General features: G+C 40.5%; 1 protein-coding gene across 5 annotated transcripts; it reads left to right on the top strand.

The window, feature by feature from the left end:
* The first annotated feature begins 874 nt into the window (after positions 1 to 874).
* LOC110838818 (Adipokinetic hormone receptor) lies at positions 875 to 22,875 on the top strand. Of its 5 annotated transcripts, XM_022082422.2 has the most exons (10): positions 875 to 1,297; positions 1,578 to 2,062; positions 6,340 to 6,610; positions 11,205 to 11,428; positions 12,274 to 12,422; positions 13,588 to 13,696; positions 16,267 to 16,474; positions 16,781 to 16,904; positions 17,313 to 17,484; positions 18,655 to 21,978. In XM_022082422.2, the coding sequence occupies exons 3-10, from the start codon at positions 6,526 to 6,528 to the stop codon at positions 19,006 to 19,008; spliced, it is 1,425 nt and encodes a 474-aa protein (XP_021938114.1). In that variant the 5' UTR covers positions 875 to 1,297; positions 1,578 to 2,062; positions 6,340 to 6,525; the 3' UTR covers positions 19,009 to 21,978. The 5 variants fall into 5 exon arrangements, with proteins under 5 accessions (XP_021938114.1, XP_021938118.1, XP_021938115.2 ...); XM_022082426.2 differs by lacking the exon at positions 6,340 to 6,610 and having other exon boundaries at positions 876 to 2,062; XM_022082423.2 differs by lacking the exons at positions 875 to 1,297; positions 1,578 to 2,062; positions 6,340 to 6,610 and adding an exon at positions 9,048 to 9,065 and having other exon boundaries at positions 17,313 to 17,539; positions 18,655 to 22,875.
* Positions 22,876 to 22,921: the final 46 nt, after the last annotated feature.

Below are 22,921 nucleotides of genomic sequence, written 5' to 3' on the forward strand. Positions count from 1 at the left end.
TAATGCGTGGTACTTGATTAAGCCCCTCGTATAACTTTCCTTTACGCTGTCTTCAGTTATCTAGTCAGTCAATCGATTGCTGAAATGTTGCCCACAGTGCGGCGGGGTCACTTTGTGAAATGGTTCCACTCGCCAACCAAAGCTCATGACGTTTGTATTCTGTTTCGGATGACGTGGCACCGGAAGTGCCTTAAAGCCCGGTTCCGGTACAGACTGCCCGCAGACAGCGTGGACACGAAATCCAATATGACGTAAGACATTTCTTTACGGATTTCATCGAGATATCAAAAGCGACAGGCTGTACTGCTGGTAGGGACATCTAGAGCATTTCCCTGTCACCACGTCCAGACATTCTAGGGACACATCGACTGTACCAGAATTCCTTAAAATAGTTGAGGTTTACGTAGACGCCAGCCAATCGCTTCGGTAAGAATATGAGGTTGAGTCTGACTGAATTTTTTTTTTGGGGGGGTTATTTAACGACGTCGTCTCAACCACGGAGGTTAGATTAACAGGATACGGACTCGTAAGGAGTTGATCGTGGATTGCAAAAACGGAAGATAGAAAAATAAATAAATCACGTAAGGATGTCAGCTGAGAGGTTCGATCCCCGGACCAGCCGCGTGCAATTCTGGAAGATTCACACCAGATCCAACGAACCAGCCCTCCAACTGTTCTTAAAGACAGAAGACACTAAAGAGGCTGTTGGTACATTTGACATACCCCGTTCTTCCTCTACGCACAGTGTCTCATAATCCGACTAATTACTACGACCAATATGGATTTCGTCTGTGCTGTGGATGTTGAAACCAGGATCTGACCTCTTGATATAACGAGCGTCTCTCTCAGATGACCAGAATGCCCCCTGTATCTCCGCCAGATTCATTCTACATCTCAAACAGCTGCCGACCTGCAGCAAAATCGATTCAGGAAATAACAGCAAAACAAATGAATAACGTTACAACAATGGCGAGAGACATTTCCGGAGCATCGTGGGACGGCGTTGGAGTTTGTGATTGTTGTGAAAAGAAAACTGCTTGATTGTCGTATCCGTGCAGGCTTACAGTGAGAAACGAAATCGATTTGAAAATTTAACATTCAAATTTTTTTTTTTCTCTTAGTACGAAGTTCGAATTTTAAAAATCCTCGTGAAAGATATTTCATTGTTACCAACTTCTTTGTCGATTATTTTTTCTGCTAAAAATAATTATAACAATTTTTCTGTCTGGTCTTCAGGACAATTTAAACGTTGTACTCAATTAAAAATCAAAATTATAATCATAAATTGAGTTTTAAGGTAAGTCTAGTAATTATTACAATAATCCATTGTTTAATTCGAAGCGACAAACGTTTTGTTTGGAATTCAAGTAAAAACGAAAGGCTTAATAACATGTATTCAAAACACTTTATTACCGGAAAACGTAACAAAATGGAAAATTATCCATTCAAATGATAAGTTTCGTAATTAAATACCCAGCCAAAACGAAGAGTTTACTGTAACGAATCCAACAAGTTTTGGCTTCACTGTTTTACCCATTAAAACAGTATCCAAATGTTTATGACAACAACAATTACAGTGTAATGAAGGCATCCAGTTATGTTCTGAAGAAACATTTCCCTCCAGGAGAATTCTACGAAAATTTCCAGCCCGGAATTTTGGAAACGAACTGCTTTGTATCTGCCCCGAAGTAATAACAAACGAAATTAGATTTGCAGTCAATGTTTTCCGACCGGACGACGACTGAAAATCCTTTAAACAACTCGACAAGCAGGACTGTGTTGACGGTAACATCACAGCGTTCGAACGCCAATATTTACGGTTGATGTTTTCATAACGGATAGTAGCGGAAATCAAAGATTTGTTTTTGTGTGTGTGGATGAAGAAGGTGGCGGAGTGGATCAAGGCTTACTGGAACAGCTAACACCAGTCGTATAGGACGCCACTTCATGGACGGTCACTTCCGGAGCCAATTGTCCAAGACACGACGCTGTGACGTCACAACAAGACGGAATCAGTAACAGCGACGTCTGTCTGGACAAACTTCCTTCTTACAGTCTGACGGTGAGTGTAATATTTTGTGTGAACTGTAGATAAAGCTCTAGTCATTCTTAATTTCGAAAATTTAACAGAGGGGGGACAGACACCTTTAAGCTCCGGCCGCTTTGAACCCGGGGACGCGATCAACATTTGTTTTTGACACAGCGTCGGCTCGGGGGGTGGGGGGGGGGACAGCTTCACTGCGAACAGAACACGATCGACTGATCGATTAATTGTTGGGTTAAAATCGACTCAAGGACACAGATTAACTACGACGATTCCCTATTTTGATAGTTTGACTAAAATTCTTTGCCTATGCAGTCAATATTATGATGGAACAGAGAAGTGCACGTACATTTTTTTGTAGGGAGACCCCCCCCATGGCAATAGCACACTTTTATAAACCCATGCGTAGATGAGAGGATGATAACATTAGTATGCATTTCATGAGACGTGGCGAATGAGAATGAGAATTTTATTGGAGGTATTCGGCATAGCAGAATGCGATACAATTTCTTGTCTTGATAACCAGAAAAATAAGTCAAGGTCGCAGTAAGCGCCTGTTCCATGCAAATCTGCGACACATTTTTGACATGTGGGGTCGGAATTGAAAGATTTTTACAGCACATATACACAGAAAGGAAGGAAATAAATCTATGTATTGTACTTAGGACTGTGTTTCTGAACTCACAAGTGCGCATTCATTGAACACGGGTTCAAGAGAACATTCCATCTTATCGGGAGACGCTGACTTCGAAGTCAGGCTAGAAGTTAAATTATTATGAACAGTATTTCCCGCGTCCATTAGCCAAGATTGCTTTAAACATGTCACGACCACTTTGTTCTTATTCTCCTTCTTGTTCTCCATAATTTCTGATACATTTACCATAATCATCGTAGCAATCAATCACCACAACTTAAAAAAGAGATGTTAAATAAGTTGACCTTTGCTTAGTTTAGAGTGGAAATCTTGCCAGACCTCAGTTCCGTACGGCTTCTAGGCCTGCCTGTTTCGATCAATTCTTCGCTAACCTTTCGTCAACAAAACTCTGATGATCGAGGTCTTACTTTCGCGGCAGACCGCTCAGCTCATAAACCTGGACCCCAGACAGATGGCAGAGTTAAAAATACTATAAATATTTTTGCTGTGGGTTTGTACGCGTCTCCGTACCTACAGGAAGAACACAAATCAGTAACACCTACGCCTACAGGATGCAACATAACAAGTGATGATGCTCCGTATAGTCTGGTAGAGGCTTATCAACCACTCATAGCCCTGATGATGGAGGCAGCAAGGACCTCTGAAACGTAGGTAAACTTCTACCATACTACGCGTCCCAACAACCCTGAAGACCGCCAACTTAGTCGCCGCGGAAACCAGAAACTTTATAGCGGAATAGGCCTTATGACGACGGATGAAGTCCAATGTAAAGACAATATGAAGACTTGGACATACCAGAAAGGATTATTATTTACTTAATTAACTTTATTCTACATAAATTTACGAGCCTGAGAGGAGAACCACGAAATACACAGAGAATAGTCTTTGTTTGTTTGTGTTAGAGATCTAGCTGTCGCCAGTTGACCGTATCTAAACCTAGAAAGCAACATCTTGTATCTCTTATTATCACTTGTTATTGTAAACAGCACACAATTTTTTTTTTTTATATAAGAATGACAAACTTATTCATCATTGTATCGTTTCAAGTTGCCTCGCAAATAGCTTGAGGAAACAATGCGAAATGTTCGTTTCTCGAATCAGTTTAGGGCAACGCAGGGCCCAGCCAGTTAACACTTTAAATTCCAGTGGTAACTATACGTACCATCTGCTGAAACAATCAGCAAATCTGCATTTTGTGTTAATGTGTTTCGTACCATTCACAGATTAAACAGCGATTATTTCCTTAAACAGCGTTAACCACTTCATCTTTGTAATGGTGAAGAGTTGTGTTTTCTTCGCGGTACGGGCTAGATTCTTAAATATTATATGAGCTTTCGGCTTCAGGGGTTAACCAGTCGATCTTCGTAATGGTGAAGTGTGGTGTTTTCTTCACGGTACGGGCTGGATTCTTATATATCATTTGGACGAGGTCCGATCTTCGAAGGGTGAACCTGCCGCGGTGGCATACCCGCAACGCTCTGGACCGTTCCAAGGCACATAAACCGACTGACACATTTTGCAATGAATGTGAAATAAAGCCGCATTCTTTTGTTCTGAGGGGCCTTGTGTTTAAACCTGGCATGAGTTTATTTTACCGCACGCCTTCTTCGCAAAGTGTTCAACAACTTTCTCTCGCTGATTACATTACTCGTTTCGCGGCAAGGGCAAATCATCCCGTCTCTCCTTCCAGGTGAATGCTGGGTAATCATGAACGCCTCCTTCCCGATCCGTTTCATATTGACCATAAAATGAGTCATTAATCTCACTGGACTCCAAATATTCGATATCGGCTCGCGGTTCTCGCCCGAGTCTGGCTATTGCAAGAGCGGGATTTCGCTGTTTTCCTCTACACATTCTTGTAGCTGATAGTTGTTTATCGTGGAGACCTTGGTCCTTGCCTTGCTTGATTATTGTTTCACTTAATGCTACATAATTGACTGTGTTATTTATTAAATATCGAATTGGCTAATTGTGAATTACACGTAAATTCGAAGATGACAATAAAATAGAATAGATTTAGAGATGTGAGAATGTTATTGGACAGTAGAAGAGAACATGTCCACTAGAGATATTTTATTACAACTGTGCACCTCAATAACCCGGTTTTAAGCAGACACACTCAAAATCTTGCACACGGAACTGAACTTAATAAATTATAAATTCGAAATGAATTTCAATTAAAACGTCGTGGCTTACTTCAAATATAATACTACGATAAAATTAATATTTTATATTGATATTCTGATGGAGGGACTGAGGATAACCACGAAAACTCTTTGTAAGGTTAGAGAGTCAAAGCCGGGCCTTCCGAAATACGAAGGGCGGAGATTTTTTTGCGTCGGGCAGCCAGTTTCGAACCGAGTACCTCCAGCGGAGCGAGATTTGGACGGTCCTGGTTCGTGTTGTTGCCCAAGATGGCGCCTAGTTACGTAAAACAAACAGATGATGTGAAAATGCGTAAGATCAAGTCTCATCAGTCCCATGGCTGCGATCTCCTTATCGCAGTCGCTGTCCTGAACTGCCTAATCCGAGAAATGCACCGACCTCAGAATCAAGGATTCTGAATTTGAGGTGGTCGGAAGGGGGTGTGGAAAGGGGGGGGGGGTTTCAATGTAAAAAAAAAACAGATTTCTCTCGCCTGTCGTCTGTAATTCAATGGTCAATACACATTATAAAACCACGACAAATCCTGCTTTGACATTTATTTCAAAGAATCATTTTAGTCCGTTTGATGTCTGGAAAGATACTCTTACCGATTTATCAGCACGAAACGTCGCATATATAAACAGCCGAGAATCGAATTTCGCTTAATTAATTGCACAAATCTAATTAGTAACATCTGTGATAGCCCCTCTTGGAAGAGGTTTTGTAAACAAGCGCTGAAAAGGATCTCGCAGTGTCAAATCAGTGGAACATGGCCTCTCGGATTCTTAACCTCTTCAACCGCTGCACGGTCACAGAGCTGGTCCTTCACGCTGGCCGGGCGTGGCCAGACAGATGACTGTCGAGATTATATAACCATTGCTGATAACAGGAGTTACGCTGTCCGCACACACGGAAGCCAATACTTGTAAATTAAGAATTAGTTAGGTTATGTGAAATACAAACCTTACAGGGGCAATGTATATGGACCAAGGTAGATGGAAGATTCATTGACTTTTCTTAAAAACATGGTAATCTTTTGCACTTATTCCTAAGTTACAAATTTAGTGTGTGGGCTGGATTCAACAGTCCCAGCATGCGGACGAGTGGTTGGGTGTTGTGAAAACGGTAATGAAAATTAAGATTCTATAAAAGGCAAGACATTCCTTGAACAGTTAAAATAACACCAGTTTTACAAAAAAAAAATTAAAAAAATAAACTGTGCACCGTGGTGTTTCGTTACATGTTACGCACGAGTTATCTCGGTCTTAAGTATTGTTCAATCTGGTCTGCATTTATTTATTGCCTGAGAACATTTGTCAAAGAAACGTGTCCCGCCATTTTGTAACAGCCAGCAACAGAATTTATGTGTTGCCGTGGAAACATTACGTAAATTAAAGGAAATCAGAAGTTTCTTTACGTTTTATCAAATATTTACGTACTTTGCATGTGAAGATTGTCCGCCATTTTGTTTTGTGTCTTATGATTGGGCTGCAAGGTTCACGGGGCATGATCGGTTCGGTCATCAGCAGACACACACGTGGGACTTCAAACTGACGAAGAAAAACATTAAACCATGAAGGAGTTCATCATCTGAGCAGTCGTTACAAACTGTCGCCTTTATGAAAGCAGCCTACCGTTATTCGAAGCAATTTCTGCTGCCAGATGTAACCAATGGACGATTATGATACCTGGGAGACCCTTTGAAACACGTAGTTCGTCTAAATCAGTGGTATTCAACCTGGGGGTACGCGAAGACATCTTAGCGGGTACGTGAAATTTAAAAAAAAATATTATTTTATGATAAACACTGAATAATCAGTAATTTATTTTAGATGTAGATTATATACTATGTATAACTTGAATTATACACCAACAACTTTGGGGGGTACAAAATTGAAGAGAAATTATATCTGGGGGTACGCGAAGACATCTTAGGGGGTACGTGAAATTTAAAAAAATATATTATTTTATGATAAACACTGAATAATCAATAATTTATTTTAGATGTAGATTATATACTATGTATAACTTGAATTATACACCAACAACTTTGGGGGGTACAAAATTGAAGAGAAATTATATCTGGGGGTACGCGAAGACATCTTAGGGGGTACGTGAAATTTAAAAAAATATATTATTTTATGATAAACACTGAATAATCAGTAATTTATTTTAGATGTAGATTATATACTATGTATAACTTGAATTATACACCAACAACTTTGGGGGGTACAAAATTGAAGAGAAATTATATCTGGGGGTACGCGAAGACATCTTAGGGGGTACGTGAAATTTAAAAAATATATTATTTTATGATAAACACTGAATAATCAATAATTTATTTTAGATGTAGATTATATACTATGTATAACTTGAATTATACACCAACAACTTTGGGGGGTACAAAATTGAAGAGAAATTATATCTGGGGGTACGCGAAGACATCTTAGGGGGTACGTGAAATTTAAAAAAATATATTATTTTATGATAAACACTGAATAATCAGTAATTTATTTTAGATGTAGATTATATACTATGTATAACTTGAATTATACACCAACAACTTTGGGGGGTACAAAGTTGAAGAGAGATTATATCTGGGGGTTCGAGAACAAAAAAGGTTGAATACCACTGGTATAAATAACATTCAAAGAGTCAGTTCTTGCCGGAAAGAAAACACACTGTTATCTGGGGGGAAAAATCTTTGTTTGCAATGAAAGTCACACAAATACACAAACGAACTGTGAGCAAAATAAAGGACAAATGCGAAACTTTGTTCCTGCCATGAGATGTCATTCATTACGGTGCTTTTATGTGATTGACAGGTCTACATAGAGGCGTACCGTTTAAAAAAGAACCGTTACAACAATGACGCACGATATGGCAGTCACAGTTTGCGCATTGTAGGACTGTTTCGCGTCATCTGGCCAATACAACGAGTTTTTTTTTTAAAACATCGACAATTGATCCTTGTGTGTTGATAAATGGATAAACACATTTAGATAACTGAGCTTTTAAAAGCACCAAATGCACCCAGTCTATAAATTTCAGTGCTTTTGAACGAGATATCTCGTGCATGGCATGGGAATTGTTAAAAAATTCCATTTGAAGCCGGGTGTTATCAGCGGTGTGTGACGTAACATATCGTGTTACTGTCGACAATAATAGAGCAGTGTGTCACTAATTGGACAGCTGTTCAGATAACACGGAGACAGATTGAGGGCGTCTGAGAACGGAATCTTCGGACTTGAAAGAGAGTGCCTGAGAAATGGTGAACATTACGTAATGAAAAGCTTCAAAACTTGCAAGCTTCACTCAATAAAGCTGGGGTAATTCAGGCAACACGTATGAGATCAGAAGTGCGCATGGCGGAAACGGTAATTCAGACAGAATAGATATTTGTTTCGAAACCCCCTGGAAAGCGGACAACTTGACAGAAAGGTTATCGAAAATTAAGACTGTCGGAGAAACAGTGGGGGCTGAAAATCGATTCTTGAAAAGATCCTCACCATACGTTACACTCGCAGAATACTTTCCGTTCTGTTTACCCATTAAAACCCGAAACTCGCCTAAATAACATTTAAGAATCCAGTCCGTACCGCGAAGAAAACACCTCGCTTCACCATTACGGAGATCGACTGGTTAACGCTGTTTAAGGAAATTATCGCTGTTTATTCTGAGAATTGTACTAAGCCAATTAACACAAAATGCAGATTTGCTGATTGTTTCAGCAGATGGTACGTATAGTTACCACTGATTTTAAAGGGTTAAACGCAGTCGACGCCATATCGAAAAGTGTTTCGCATAAAAACCACGCCTTCTTAAAGCCCAACGTTAACCATATGTACCAAAATACTTTTAACAATTAACAAATCTGCATTTTGCCGGAAGTTTGAGTTTGTTATGACTGTTACGGTACGAAGCGACATCAATCTCTGCCTACGGAATTTAATGCAAACACCCCCTCCCCCTCCCCGGAAGCAAATTTAACCAAAATCCGTCGAAAGCAGCAGTTCTGGGTGCGAAACCCGGTTTCTCACCTTCCTGAAGCTTGTGTCGTAAAAACGAAACCCAGCGACTCCACGTTCGGTTCCCGTGCGATGTTCTTGCCGTGCGCATGCGTGATCAGAACGCCTCAGGTCCAGCGGCGCAACAAGTGGTCGCTTAGTCGCCCCGACGTCCGCGTCCCGACGCCACCCGGTCCGAGACAGCAGCGTCACGGTGAGTGGTAACCACAGAGCGCTCAATGAATTTAAATTACAGCCAGATAAGATATACGACATGTCGAGAAGGGCAGATAAATAATCGATCCCTGCATTAATCTCGATTTCATTCTTGGTTGATAACAAAGTGTTACGATAGGGTTAGTTCGCAGACGTTTCGAAGAAATTTATTGTATACTTCTTCAAGGCGAAATTATTAAACAGCCGTTTAGCATCGGTTTTCAGAAAAAAACTATAAATTCGTCGATTCTTGTAAAATCTGACCGTGAAACTCGATATTTGGTTGTACGAACGAACGTAGTTGGAAGAGATATAGAAAATATTTGAACCTAAAATAAGACAAGGTTAGAAAAAAAAAACATATAATGAAGATCTTCGCAATGTTTGCTCCGAATATGATATTAGATACGAAACAACATCGCTCTACAAACCGCAATGAAATTTCTCGTAAAAAAAATAAAAAATAAAACGTCTTCAGGTCACAGTGTTACATGTTATGTTCCCTGAGAGCAGTCAAATTAACTCGTTTCGTGTTTTCCCCCCTTCCGTTTGTATTTTATCTCATTTCTCTCCATAACTCGTGTTAATTGACGGCAACTTAAGTGACGTCCGGTAGCGTCATTATTACGTCACGTATTGTCGGCTCCACCGATAGGAGGGAGGCTGCAATATCATGACGAAATGTAACAATTTCAAGATATCCGTCCCGTCTTCGGCCACGCCGAATTTCGAAGCCGAATGCCCCGAACTTAGTTCCTTCCAAACTCTACGAATGAGAAAATAATAAATATTTTAGTCTGGTAGAAGCTTACCGGCGTTTCGGAGGTGTGTACTGCCTCCATTATCCGGGCGAAATATTACCAATCTGAATTTGATTGTAAAATGCACCCGGTTCCGTATCATGACCGGAGAGTAAAGATAAACTTAATTCTGTCGTCAAGCATTTCGACTTGAAGGCGTGTAGGTTTAGCTCCACGCATTCTTCACCTTCTTACTATATGGAGATAGTCATATCAATTAAGTGATCAGTGGTTTGGTCCAACGCCTGCCGGAAACCGAACCTCGGTCGCCCAGCCCGTATAAAATCACGTCTCGCCTCCCCGACAACCCTCTTCGACATACTTTAGGGCTTTCTTCAGGTTTTGGCGTAAGGTCAGGACACTTTATGGGGCCGTCCATGTTTGACTGTCGCGTGTTTAATCACGTTATTACAACAGTCACTTTAGAACACTGCCGTAATAATTCAGAATTATGTCCCATAAGGATCAAAAATATCGGTTAGAACGCTGGACTTGTAATCCTGGGGTCTCGGGTTCGATTCCCGGCGGTGCCCGAATTTATAACTTGTGTTGGGCAAGGCCGTGGTCTAGGCAACACGGAGTTTTCCTCCGTGGCATCCCAACAATTACTCCATTCACACACAGAAGAAGGCAATGGCAAACCACTTCTGGATCATCTGCCAAGAACGTATATGAACAGGTCCCAGTCCGAGAAAAGGATGGAAGGATCCTGTTCATATGGACCTGTCGTCAGACAGAACACTAAATAATAATAAGATGAGGTGGTCTAGCGGTTAGAACGCTGGGGTCTCGGGTTCGATTCCCGGCGGTGCCCGAATTTATAACTTGTGTTGGACAAGGCCGTGGTCTAGGCAACACGGAGTTTTCCTCCGTGGCATCCCAACAATTACTCCATTCACACATAGAAGAAGGCAATGGCAAACCACTTCTGGATCATCTGCCAAGAACGTATATGAACAGGTCCCAGTCCGAGAAGAGAAAAAAATGGAAGGATCCTGTTCATATGGACCTGTCGTCAGACAGAACACTAAATAATAATAAGGATCAAAATCCCTTAACAGCACTGGGTATTAGCATTGTCGACTTTGCAGACCTGCTTAATCAAAATATATTGTCAAGAATCTGCCGCGTGGACGACAAAGAACGACATTGAGAAGGACATTCATAAAATAGGTCGTCGGGAGAAAAGGCGGTGAAGATGTTTCGGAGGAAAATATTGCCTCCATCTTCAGGGCTGAGGCAGGTCAATAAGTTTCTCCGAAACAATGGTATCTGCCTACGAGTTTACACGATGTCACATCCCGGAACACCGACGTGATGATTTCGTTTCGTTGTAGCCATGACGATGCCGACAGCAGAGTCCACGGCGATGACGGACGGACTGACAGACGACATGAAGTTTAACGACGGCCACCGGATGTCCATCTTCACGTACAGCATCCTGATGGCGGTGTCGGCGGTGGCCAATGTCACCGTCCTGGTCAACATCCTGAGAAGGCGACGAGCCCTCCGCTTCCGGAATAACTACATGTTCATGCACCTCGCAATCGCGGACCTGCTGGTAAGTGCGGACCACGAGTACAGTAACTCCTTTCGATATTTACACGCCCGATAATCCGAAACGTATGGTTGCATATCTCAGGTAAGGTTATCCCTGAACCCAACATCTTTACCCGGACCAGAACCCAGGATATTTTCCGGGTTTGCGATCTGTGTTACTATAAACTCCTTGTCGAAACGAATAAATTTCCTTTGGAGGTATTTTTCTCTCATATTTAGTACCCGAGCTATACGAAACTCCCTCACCGGGAAACGAACTCAGAACACCTATAAACAATCTTTACCCTGTTACGTTCTCTTCTTGGTTTTCAAAGAAACAAACACGCCAAGTTTGGTTTAGATCGGTTCATCCGTTATCGAGGTATAAGTGAAAAACTTCCCGATAGTTGAAGAAATTTAGGCGCGTGCTTATTAAAACCACATTTAAACAAAGGATCATTTAATAATGAAATAAAGACGTCCTTGTTCTTAAAATCGCACATTAAAAGCGATGCAATGTCAGTCTGGTCACCGGATTTGGGCAAGAGTCCAGCTTCACGTTCCGGCCGCTTTACCACCGAGGAGAAAACCCCCGGTTGTCCAGTTCGTACCCAGACAAGCGGAAATACAAGAGAGATCAATCCTTCACGTCACGGCTGTACGATGACCCCCGATGCTGAGAAAATCGATACATTTTTCTGAACACCATTCCAAGTATTTAACACTCGACAAATACGAACCAGAATTAAATTCTTCGAAACACGCTTCAAACATCTTTTTTTTTTTAAAAAAAAAACTTAATTCTGCTGACCTAAAAATAATTAAAAATTAAATTTCGTCGAAATCTGTTTTTTTTTTGTATTTCAGGTCACGTTCCTGATGATGCCGCTGGAGATCGGGTGGAACGCCACTGTGTCCTGGAAGGCAGGGGACGCTGTCTGCAGAATCATGTCCTTCTTCAGGACGTTCGGACTTTACCTCTCCAGTTTCGTCATCGTCTCCATCAGTCTGGACAGGTATTCAATGACCACTCAATTCTTAAACATTTTTAAGCGCGGTGGTAACTATATATACCACCTGCTATATGGTTCTCGCCGTAAACAGCGTTAAACAGCTGATCGTTGTCATGGAGACGCTAATTTTTCTTGCGTACTTGTGTTGGGCAAGGCCGTGGTCTAGGCAACACGGAGTTTTCCTCAGTGGCATCCCAACAATTACTCCATTCACACACAGAAGAAGGCAATGGCAAACCACTTCTGGATCATCTGCCAAGAACGTATATGAACAGGTCCCAGTCCGAGAAAAGGATGGAAGGATCCTGTTCATATGGACCTGTCGTCAGACAGAACACTAAATAATAATAAGATGAGGTGGTCTAGCGGTTAGAACGCTGGCCTTGTAATCCTGGGGTCTCGGGTTCGATTCCCGGCGGTGCCCGAATTTATAACTTGTGTTGGGCAAGGCCGTGGTCTAGGCAACACGGAGTTTTCCTCCGTGGCATCCCAACAATTACTCCATTCACACACAGAAGAAGGCAATGGCAAACCACTTCTGGATCATCTGCCAAGAACGTATATGAACAGGTCCCAGTCCGAGAAAAGGATGGAAGGATCCTGTTCATATGGACCTGTCGTCAGACAGAACACTAAATAATAATAAGATGAGGTGGTCTAGCGGTTAGAACGCTGGCCTTGTAATCCTGGGGTCTCGGGTTCGATTCCCGGCGGTGCCCGAATTTATAACTTGTGTTGGGCAAGGCCGTGGTCTAGGCAACACGGAGTTTTCCTCCGTGGCATCCCAACAATTACTCCATTCACACACAGAAGAAGGCAATGGCAAACCACTTCTGGATCATCTGCCAAGAACGTATATGAACAGGTCCCAGTCCGAGAAAAGGATGGAAGGATCCTGTTCATATGGACCTGTCGTCAGACAGAACACTAAATAAATGCTTGTAGGCCCAGATAAATGGATTGTGGTTTGCTGAGTTGTGACGCCCTGTTGTCTTGTAAGAGAAGTTTCGTTTGAAAATATCGCCTTCATCTTCAGGGTACAAGGCGCTTTCTTAGTCTAAATCGTTCATAACCACTTTATAAAGACTGCAGGTTCTCATCGCCGTGTTAACCCCCGGATATCTAGTGTTTCTGTCCTCGCTGACGGGCGTCTCTTTGTCATGTGCAGGTGTTTCGCCATCCTGAGGCCAATGTCTAACGTCGTGAATGTGGCACACCGAGGCAACATGATGCTAACTGTCGCCTGGTCTCTCGCCACACTCTGCAGCATTCCACAGGTATCGTACCAACCTATGAAAAATGTTAGTTTGGGGGTAATTATTCGTTGGTCACAATTTTATGAAAATCGCATGGAATTAAAACACAGCGAAGTTATAAAAAAAGTGTTAATCGTCTCAAACATATATTAGTCTCCTATAAATTATACTCTTAACTTCAAAATTCGATTATTAAAACCTATAAAACTTCGTAAGGACACAGTATATGCAACCTTAATGACAAGAGTGCCTATAATTTATTTATAATATTTTTTTTGGTCCTTCCTACTGCAAGGAGTAACGTATACAAAAAAAAATTGTCAGAAATCTTCAAGGAAAGAGACCACGTGGAAGAACAAAGTGTAGATGGAATGATGTTAAAATTGATCCCACATAAATATCTTTTGACGTAAATACGTCTATATTTTAGGGTCAGCGTCATTCCGCAAAAAAGTGTAACGAAAAATGTGTAAGATGGTTACCTAGGAAACATCTGTTTACTCGGAATTGTTGTTACCTATAAAACATTTCATTACATTACATTCATCTACCACAGAGCCATCTTAAGCGTAACTAATTCAAGTTAAATAAGCAAAATCTTAATAAAACTTATCTCAATTGTAAAACATTTATAAAGGAAATATTTAGAATAAAGCCAATATATAAACTTCCTTTCCGTATAGACGTATTTACGTCAAATTCTCTGGAACCGTGGTTCCACTGACAAACTTTTTAGGGTGTGGACTGAATTCAAGTGGGTTCTTCTGAACACGTTAACACATATAAAAGGTGGTTAAATATTTGACCACCTGAGCTACTATTAAGTTTTTAATGAAGATGGCTCTCTCCTGGGCTGCTGTGTCGCTAAATCTTGGTAAATGACCGACGTTTCGTACGTGCTTTCAGCTCTCATAAACAGGGCACACGTCTCGTTAAAAAAATTCGTCGGAGGGGTAAGTTTTTTCGAACACAAAATTCGCATTTTTCGACAGTCTTTGGACAGTCACAGAAGAAATTGTTACGCTGTACGTGTCCTTAACTTGTCCTTTATGCCTTTCTTACATTCTTCTCTCTCTCCTTGTGCCTGTCATTACTGCAGAGTGACACGTGACAAATCTGTTCCCCTGCCCTGAGTTTTATCGCGATATCAACTTGTCGTTAACGTAGTTGGAGATCTGCTTCATCTGATAACAGGTCCATAACGACGTCACCGCGCGCCTAGTAGTGCCTGGGGGAGATCGTCGTCCTTTTATCCCTCAACAGCAACCTGGAGACAATTGGCTTGGCGTGGATCGCGTGCCAAACCCCTCCCCAGCCACACAACGAGTGTGTCTGCCTTTTAAAGTATCCATCCACCGACAAACCTACCCACCCGCACTACAATTTTCTTTTAAATTTAAACCGTTTGAAACCGAATCTCATCTAAATAAAATTTAAAAATTCAGCCCGTACCTGAAAGAGAACAACGCGTCTCTAAGACGACGATCAGCTGTTTAAGGAAATAACAGCTGTAAATTCTCAGAATTGTACGAAACACATTTATCACTGAGTGGGCAGAAAGCTGAATTGTTGATTGTTAAATCAGGTGGTACATATATTTACCACACACACACACGCACGCACCGTTCCCTCTGGCATTGTGATTGTCGTTCCCGCATTTCCTTACGTATTACAGTCGTGGAACAAATAGCAAAATGTGTGTGTGTGATTAATACGTCTGGGCACCGATTGATTACTTAACGTGCTGATACGGACCACGCCCATTTAATCCGCGATTAAAACAAATGATAATCAGAAAACCTATCATTTGACAAACCTACCACTCGCATAATTAATTATTTATTTTCACACAGCGGTATTCAACCTTTTTTGTTCGCGTACCCCCAGATATAATTTCTCTTCAATTTTGTACCCCCAAAGTTGTTGGTGTATAATTCAAGTTATACGTAGTATATAATCTACATCTAAAATAAATTAAATAAATCACACTACTGATTATTCAGTGTTTATCATAAAATAATATTTATTTTTAAATTTCACGTACCCCCTAAGATGTCTTCGCGTACCCCCGGGGGTACGCGTAGCCCAAGTTGAATACCACTGGTTTAGTCCACTGGACAGAATATATATGGACAAACTAGTCACCAATCTTCTGGGTTATGACACTAATGTATCGGACAAATGTGTTATCTCCATCTTCGGGGTTGAATATAAAGACGGCATCTGCCGATCAGTCTACACGGCGCAAACAATCATCATCATCATCATCATCAGAAATAAAATGGGTTTGAAAACTAAATGACAAGAAAAATACTTGACCATGAAGAATTAAATAGCGGATGGTAAACTTCATGACTTAAGCCATTATTACAAATTGCAGTACCAGGTAGTGCACATATAAAAAGTAGTTCCCATTGGGCTTTTAAGGGCTACGCATTTAGTCCCTAATTCACGATATCAATCAGTCGGTTAACTCTGTTTGAGCGGTGGGGGGGGGGGGCCGCCATTTTCTGCTGATCAAACGAAACCCACGCATACGAAGCGCAGATTTAATGACTGTTGCAGAATACGGACAACTTAATTTGTTTCAGGTGGTGATATTTCACGTGGAGCGCCACCCAAACGTCACGTGGTACGAGCAATGCGTCGCGTTCAACATGTTCCCCACGAAGTTACACGAACTCACGTATCGTGTCCTCGGCATGGTCATGATGTACGGGTTGCCACTGGCCGTCATCATCATCTCTTACGCGTGCATCATCGCTGAGATATTCCGGCGCTACCAACTGTCCCCGGACGGTACGTCGCATTTAGTGTTGACAATAACAGTGTCGTTTGCCTCGTTTTTGCGTGTTATACAAGCTCTGGCTTGACCCGAGAGACGCCTTGAGGGCTCGTCCGTCCGTCTGTCTTCCGCAACAGTAGGACCTGGTGACGCCTCAGTGCGGTCTGCATTTAACACACCATTCTCAAATAGGTAACCATATTCAAGTTCACGTGGTATCACAGGCCACAAGATCATTATGAAGGGCATGTTTACAGCCGCGAGGAACTTAGATCTCAATCGGTAACAGTCGATAAAGAGTCGTCGAATTTATGTTGCAGACAGCTTCCGACGGTCGAGCCTCGTGTTCCTGAACAGGGCCAGGAACAGGACCTTGAAGATGGCGATCATAATTTTCGTGGTGTTCTTCATCTGCTGGACACCTTATTACGTCATGTGCCTGTGGTAAGTCGCTGGTCACTGTGTACCACTTATTTTTCTGCCGAGTGTATGTATTGCTTTATCAGCAGCACGATTCTAAACGGTATTACGCCATGCGTTGGAACCTCCGTACGTCTGATCGACAACTCTTGGCACATACCAGCCCGACGTTACGTAGCGCACAGTGTTTTCCGTAAGAACAAACTATGTACTTTGACATTTTGCTCACAGTGTGTTATGCATTGAATTTGGATTACGCATTATACAGGGTGTTTAAAAATGATTCAGACAGTTACAGTTGGCTGTAAAAATTCACCACTGCAGTTACAACAATCAAATTACTTGGTGCATGTAGAGAAACACTTCAAGTTTCTTGCTATTGGAACCGGAGTCACAGAAACTGCAGTCTAGGTAGCTTTGCCTCCGTTCCAGGTACTGGATTGATGAGGCATCTGCTGAGACAGTGGACCAACGGGTGCAGAAGGGCCTCTTCCTCTTTGCCTGTACCAACTCATGCATGAACCCCATCGTGTATGGCTACTTTAACTTTCGGTCGGGGCGAGGCAGTGGGTACGCGGCCCCCGGAGGGCGAACAGGTCAGCAGGTGAGGTACATATACAGCACCACCACCACCAAGAACCGCCACAACAGCCTAGCAGGTTTGCACTGGCATTGGTGTCGTGGACTTCCTATTCCTGCCATATGTTATCGTCTCCAGCATGCTCTGCCTTCTGAGATTTCAGGTTTTCAGGTTATTGCACTGTGTAGTCTCGCATAAACTGACTGACATTTGATGTATAAAGTGAAGCTTTCGCGGCAACTGAAGTTGATGAAAGACTACTAGACTACACAGCGCAACATCCCAGAAGAAAGCCATCTTCCCGCTGTACTTTGTCCTACCCTCCACCTTCTACACTCCTTCCTCTCTTAGTATTCTACCTCCTTTATTTCTTCATTGATGCTTTACTTTTCTATCCTACTCCACAACTTCCTCTTGCACATTTCCTCTTTCATCAGCTTGTTGTTTACTTACGATAAGTGATCCCGAACAAACTACAAAAAAACTTGAGAGAATATGCCCTGGAAAAAAGAATTGTGGGAAAAATTCACAATGCTTGCTGCATTGATGGTGAATATTCACATTCCATAACAACTGGCAATCTGATGACTAGTTGCTAAAGAAAGAGACTACACCACAGAGTTAGGTTTGGTTAGGTTAGGTTAGGTTAGGCTAGGTTAGGTTAGGTTAGGTTTGGTTTAATTTATGTTGAACTGAATAATAAAACACTGCAATGAAGTGCAAATAATTTCCTTATAGATTTATTCTCTTACTGGTTTTCGTCCTCCACAGGCTCTGATGTTCTTTTATTGCAAATAAATCTACTGTTTCAAAAAACCAATCACACTGCACAGCCAGACATAATTAATGCTGTTATTTCATTAAATACTCATAATATGGATAAATATCTCTAATACAAGTGGCAGATATTCTCATTAAACTAATTTTTTGTGTAATTTGTCAATTTCAGGAACTGCCTTTGAGAAAATCTTTGAAATGTGATTTGAATTTTAGGTTTAGTAGGGTTTAATATTAATATTGCAACAACTCAATAAATATGAATGTCAATTACTATTGCTAGTGTAAACCCACAATGCCAAATTTAATCAAAAGCAATTGAGTTGTTTCAGATACGAAACACGCAGACTGAAAGAACCTGTACAAAACAACCCAGAACAAGCGTTTCCAAATTCTAATATAAAATGCCTGTAACAGTTGCAGCATCAGAACATCGTTGCACTGAGCGCAAGCACAACAGGTGCAAACAGCAGGCGGGGGAGCAACTCCAGCAGCATCTGTCGGAACAACAGCAACCAGAACATGTGGAAGAACAGTCACCGGCCAGCCCACATGCCTCGCATAAACAGCAAGGAAACGGATCATCCTGCCACCCAGACAACCTCAAGCAACATGACAGACAAGCCGAAGACCCAGCAAACAACAAACAACAAAGAGGAGGAGCATGAACAGCCGCGTCCCACCTCAGAAACTAACAACTGCAGCTCCAGGACTTCGCCGACTGTCGAACGTGCAAACGACACTACTTTGACGACTGTTGTCTGCAGATGATTTGAAATATGTGTAAACAGCTTGAGATACTGATAATATTTTCTCCCCGCTCCATGAACATTAAGTGGAGGCATATTCCCCATATCTGGGAAAATGAAGTTCCTGCTACATTACTTGCTCTTATATTTATTATAGATGATAAGACAAGAACAATGCAGTTCACTCTATTCTAATATTTTAGGATCAGCGGAGTACATCTGGAACGAGCAAGCAAACAAAACACGACCTTCAATTGACTACAATCACGGAACAGTTGACATATTTGTAGGTTATATACTGAGCTATTTCAAATGCATTGAATGACAAAAGCAAGATGTTTGGTTATAATGGCAAAGAGACAGGTTCTGCCATTGCTGGGAATAAAAGACAGGACATCCAATACAAAGCCAGTCACCTTGACTGAGATACCGTAGCTCGTGGGTTTCAAGAGTCGAGAGAATATTCGACCTTCATCATCCCACTTCTGACATCAATGTAACGTGGGGTCGGTTTAGCGACCCTGATTTATTCACGACAAATTAAATCAGTTACAGAGGTCTGCGCATACAGTCAACTCTCCACAACAACAACACACTTCGTGTCTCTGTTCTCTGCACGAACATTGCTTATCGCTTGCCACCAATGTCCGCAACAGCATATCGCTTGCAACTCACTTCTACATCCTGACTCTCCTCAACACTCTCTCCAACACTCATTAAACAGACACAACAATTATAAACGAATACAACAATTCCAAAAGCAACAATGTCTATAAATAGACACAACAATGTCGAATACAACAATGTCTATAAAGGAATACAACAATGCCAAACCCAATAATCTTAATAAACAGACAACAATGCCAGACGCGACAATGTCAATAAACAGACAACTAAACTGTTTATTGACATTGTTATGCTGCTCTCACGCCAAAACATCACAATATGGTAATGGGGAAACAGCCACTATAATACAGGGTTGAACTGACTGGACTTTGATCCCAGGTTTAGTGTTACGCTAACATAATACGCAGCCAGGCGTGGTTAGCTGGATCGTGCGTAAACTGCAGCGTATGAATGATATAGATCAGCTAATGAATTCTGAAACTGTGGAACACAGATTGTTTTCAGGTGTTCCATTTGATTATGCTGAATCCTTAAAATGTCCTGATTAAAAAGAAATTGTTATATTTAGACATTCTGTATTCTGGGAAACAGTACAAGGTTTAATAAATCTTGTGTAGTCAAATTTCCTGTCTTGAAAAGTTTGATTCAATTTTGTTCAATTCTACTATCCATTTTATTAAAGTTTTAAAGTATAAGAAGTTGATATGTTTCTGTGGTATAGGTCTTATATTATACGAGAACAAAAATAACTATTTCAGTGTTAATTGTTTGTATAAAATGTTGACAAACAAGTCTAGTCTAGGTCTAGGAATACCAATGATATTTGGAAAGACTTGTAAGAGAGCGATACAGGCACCAAAAATTGCTTAATGTTCTTTCTTTAAATACTGATATCTGTTTACTATTTCCTGTTCGCTAGGCTACAGAAATGCACTTGCAGATGGCGACAAAAACATTTTTAGCCTCAGCCCAAATCTATTACAAGTGAAGTCAACAAATTATGTTCTGGTTGAGATTTGAAGATCTCAAGGTGGCACGTGTGACGATAGTTGTCTTCTGTGATGTTTCACCATCTAGTCTGGTAGATACTGACATTTGAGAGGCACTTACTGCCTCCATTAAAAGGGCAATGAGTAAGCAGTGTACGGGGGCAGTATCCCAAAAGACACTTATCCTCAAAACTGTTTTGCCCCTGCTACTGAAATCGAGACATTGTATAAAAATGTTATACAATTTACCAAAATAAATATATTTGTACAAATCATAATGTGAGGTTAGAGGCAAGTGAATTTTGTTAAGTACCTGTCAGTTTAGTTTCTTTCTGGATCATTGTTTATTGCAGTGATGTGTTACTTATGTTATTGTTAGCAACTCAACCAATATATTTTCTCTGTGGAATGAACCCTTCATTTTTATGAACACAGAGTTCCGCTCTATGAAAGAGCATGTCGTGTTATGGGTGGATTTTGTTGTTGTCGTCGTTGAAAAATATAAAAATTGTTCTAACATCAATTTATGGTTTTGAGATATTCAACTACAAAGGAAAGACACAAACAGTTTTGTTTTGGATTGAGTTTTGAATGGGGGCAATATATTTATGTCTGCAAATATGAAATATAACATTGGTGTATGACAACTGGGTCAAACCTAACCTAAACGATATTTTCCTTCATTAAAACTGAAGACATTCATTATTCTTGTAATGTAAATGTTGTCTGTGAACTTTAGTCTTAAGAGCAGAATTGAAAACGCATCTATGTGTAAAATTTTATCTATTTTTCTATGTAGTATAAATATTATATTGTATATTAATTTTATGTCATCACTGTTGTAAAGCTGTTATTGACAATATTTTATATGATATTTCACCGCTTGCTTCTATTTGCTTTCTGTGATATAATTCCATCACCACATCTTTCATGTGCAACCTGAAACTTTGTGGCATCTAAGAGAAGGGCAGAGAAGTCATTAATAACAGTTCTCTTAACAGGACAGGCAACCTTGAGAACAACTAATGACATTCAAGATGGCAGTGACCCAATGACAAGAAGTATCAGATAACTTCATGGCTACAACATGTTATTCTGAAGATACTTACTATGGAACATTTTTCTTATATTAATCTTTCAAATATAAAGATAACTTTGTCATTTATTTATATACACAACATTTATTCACGTATGACTGTTTTACGCATTTGATGTTCAGTCATAAAACATTAGATCACCCATTGCTCTACTGTAATGTGTAAGAGAAAACTGAAGACTTTTGTTTCCTTACATTTCTTTTACAGGAAAATTCAAGTTTCATTCGTAATGTTGCTTAGTACAGTGTTAATGGATTTCCAAATAAAATCTTAAATTAATGTATAAAAATCTAAAAATTCTTTTCCCTCTCACTGTCTCTCATAGAAATTTCATCCAGGCTGTGAACTTTCTCAGCAAGGAGTTGATGGTAGCCATAACACAGGAGAAAACCAAACTTAACCAGACAGAAACTGAACATATTTAGCCATTATGAAAGTTATGAAGTTATATTCAACCATACAAAACAAAATGGTCACTAGTAGATGAGCTTTCAGATGTGTCACCAGGAAACATCTCACTGTTGTTGTATGTTTGCAATAACTTCCTGTTGTCATCCTTTGTTCTCACTCATATTACTTTCCTGTGATGGTTCCTAGAGGATTTCTGATCCTCTTGACTCATGGCATGAGACCATGAATAATAGCTAATATTTAAGAAGTTTAATGTTCTTCAACTACCCAGTGAATTCTCGCTCTCACTATTATCATTTGTAGTGGATAACATGGAAAAATTTCAAACAAATACAGATATCCGCAACATAAGAACAAGATACAGATACAACCTTCATGTGCTGATATCTAACATCAGTAAATATCAAAAAGGTTTTTACGACACTGGAATTAAGTTACTCAATAATCTTCCACCTACTATAAAAAGTTTAAACCATGCTATAAAAATATTTAAGCCAGCGTTAAAAGAGTATCTCCTATCTTATTCCTACTCAGTAGAAGAATTTATAAATACATGTAAGTAATAATGGTGATGGTTCTCATCATAATTATTTTGTTGTAATACTGTAGTTCCAAAAATCCTTCAATAGCTGTTATAACTATGTATTTATGTTTGTAATAGAAACAAGTAGTGTATTTGTGCTATGACCTGTTCTACATCTTTGGATTAGGCCTATGAAGGATCTATGGAATGTAAATAAATTCTATTCTATTCTAAGGGGACAAATGATCTAATTATAACAAAACATATTCCCATGGAAATGCCACATAA

This window comes from Zootermopsis nevadensis, unplaced genomic scaffold, assembly GCF_977971745.1.
Source record: "Zootermopsis nevadensis isolate Lab colony 2312 unplaced genomic scaffold, Znev_1.0 Znev_ptg000004l, whole genome shotgun sequence".
NCBI lineage: Eukaryota > Metazoa > Arthropoda > Insecta > Blattodea > Termopsidae > Zootermopsis > Zootermopsis nevadensis.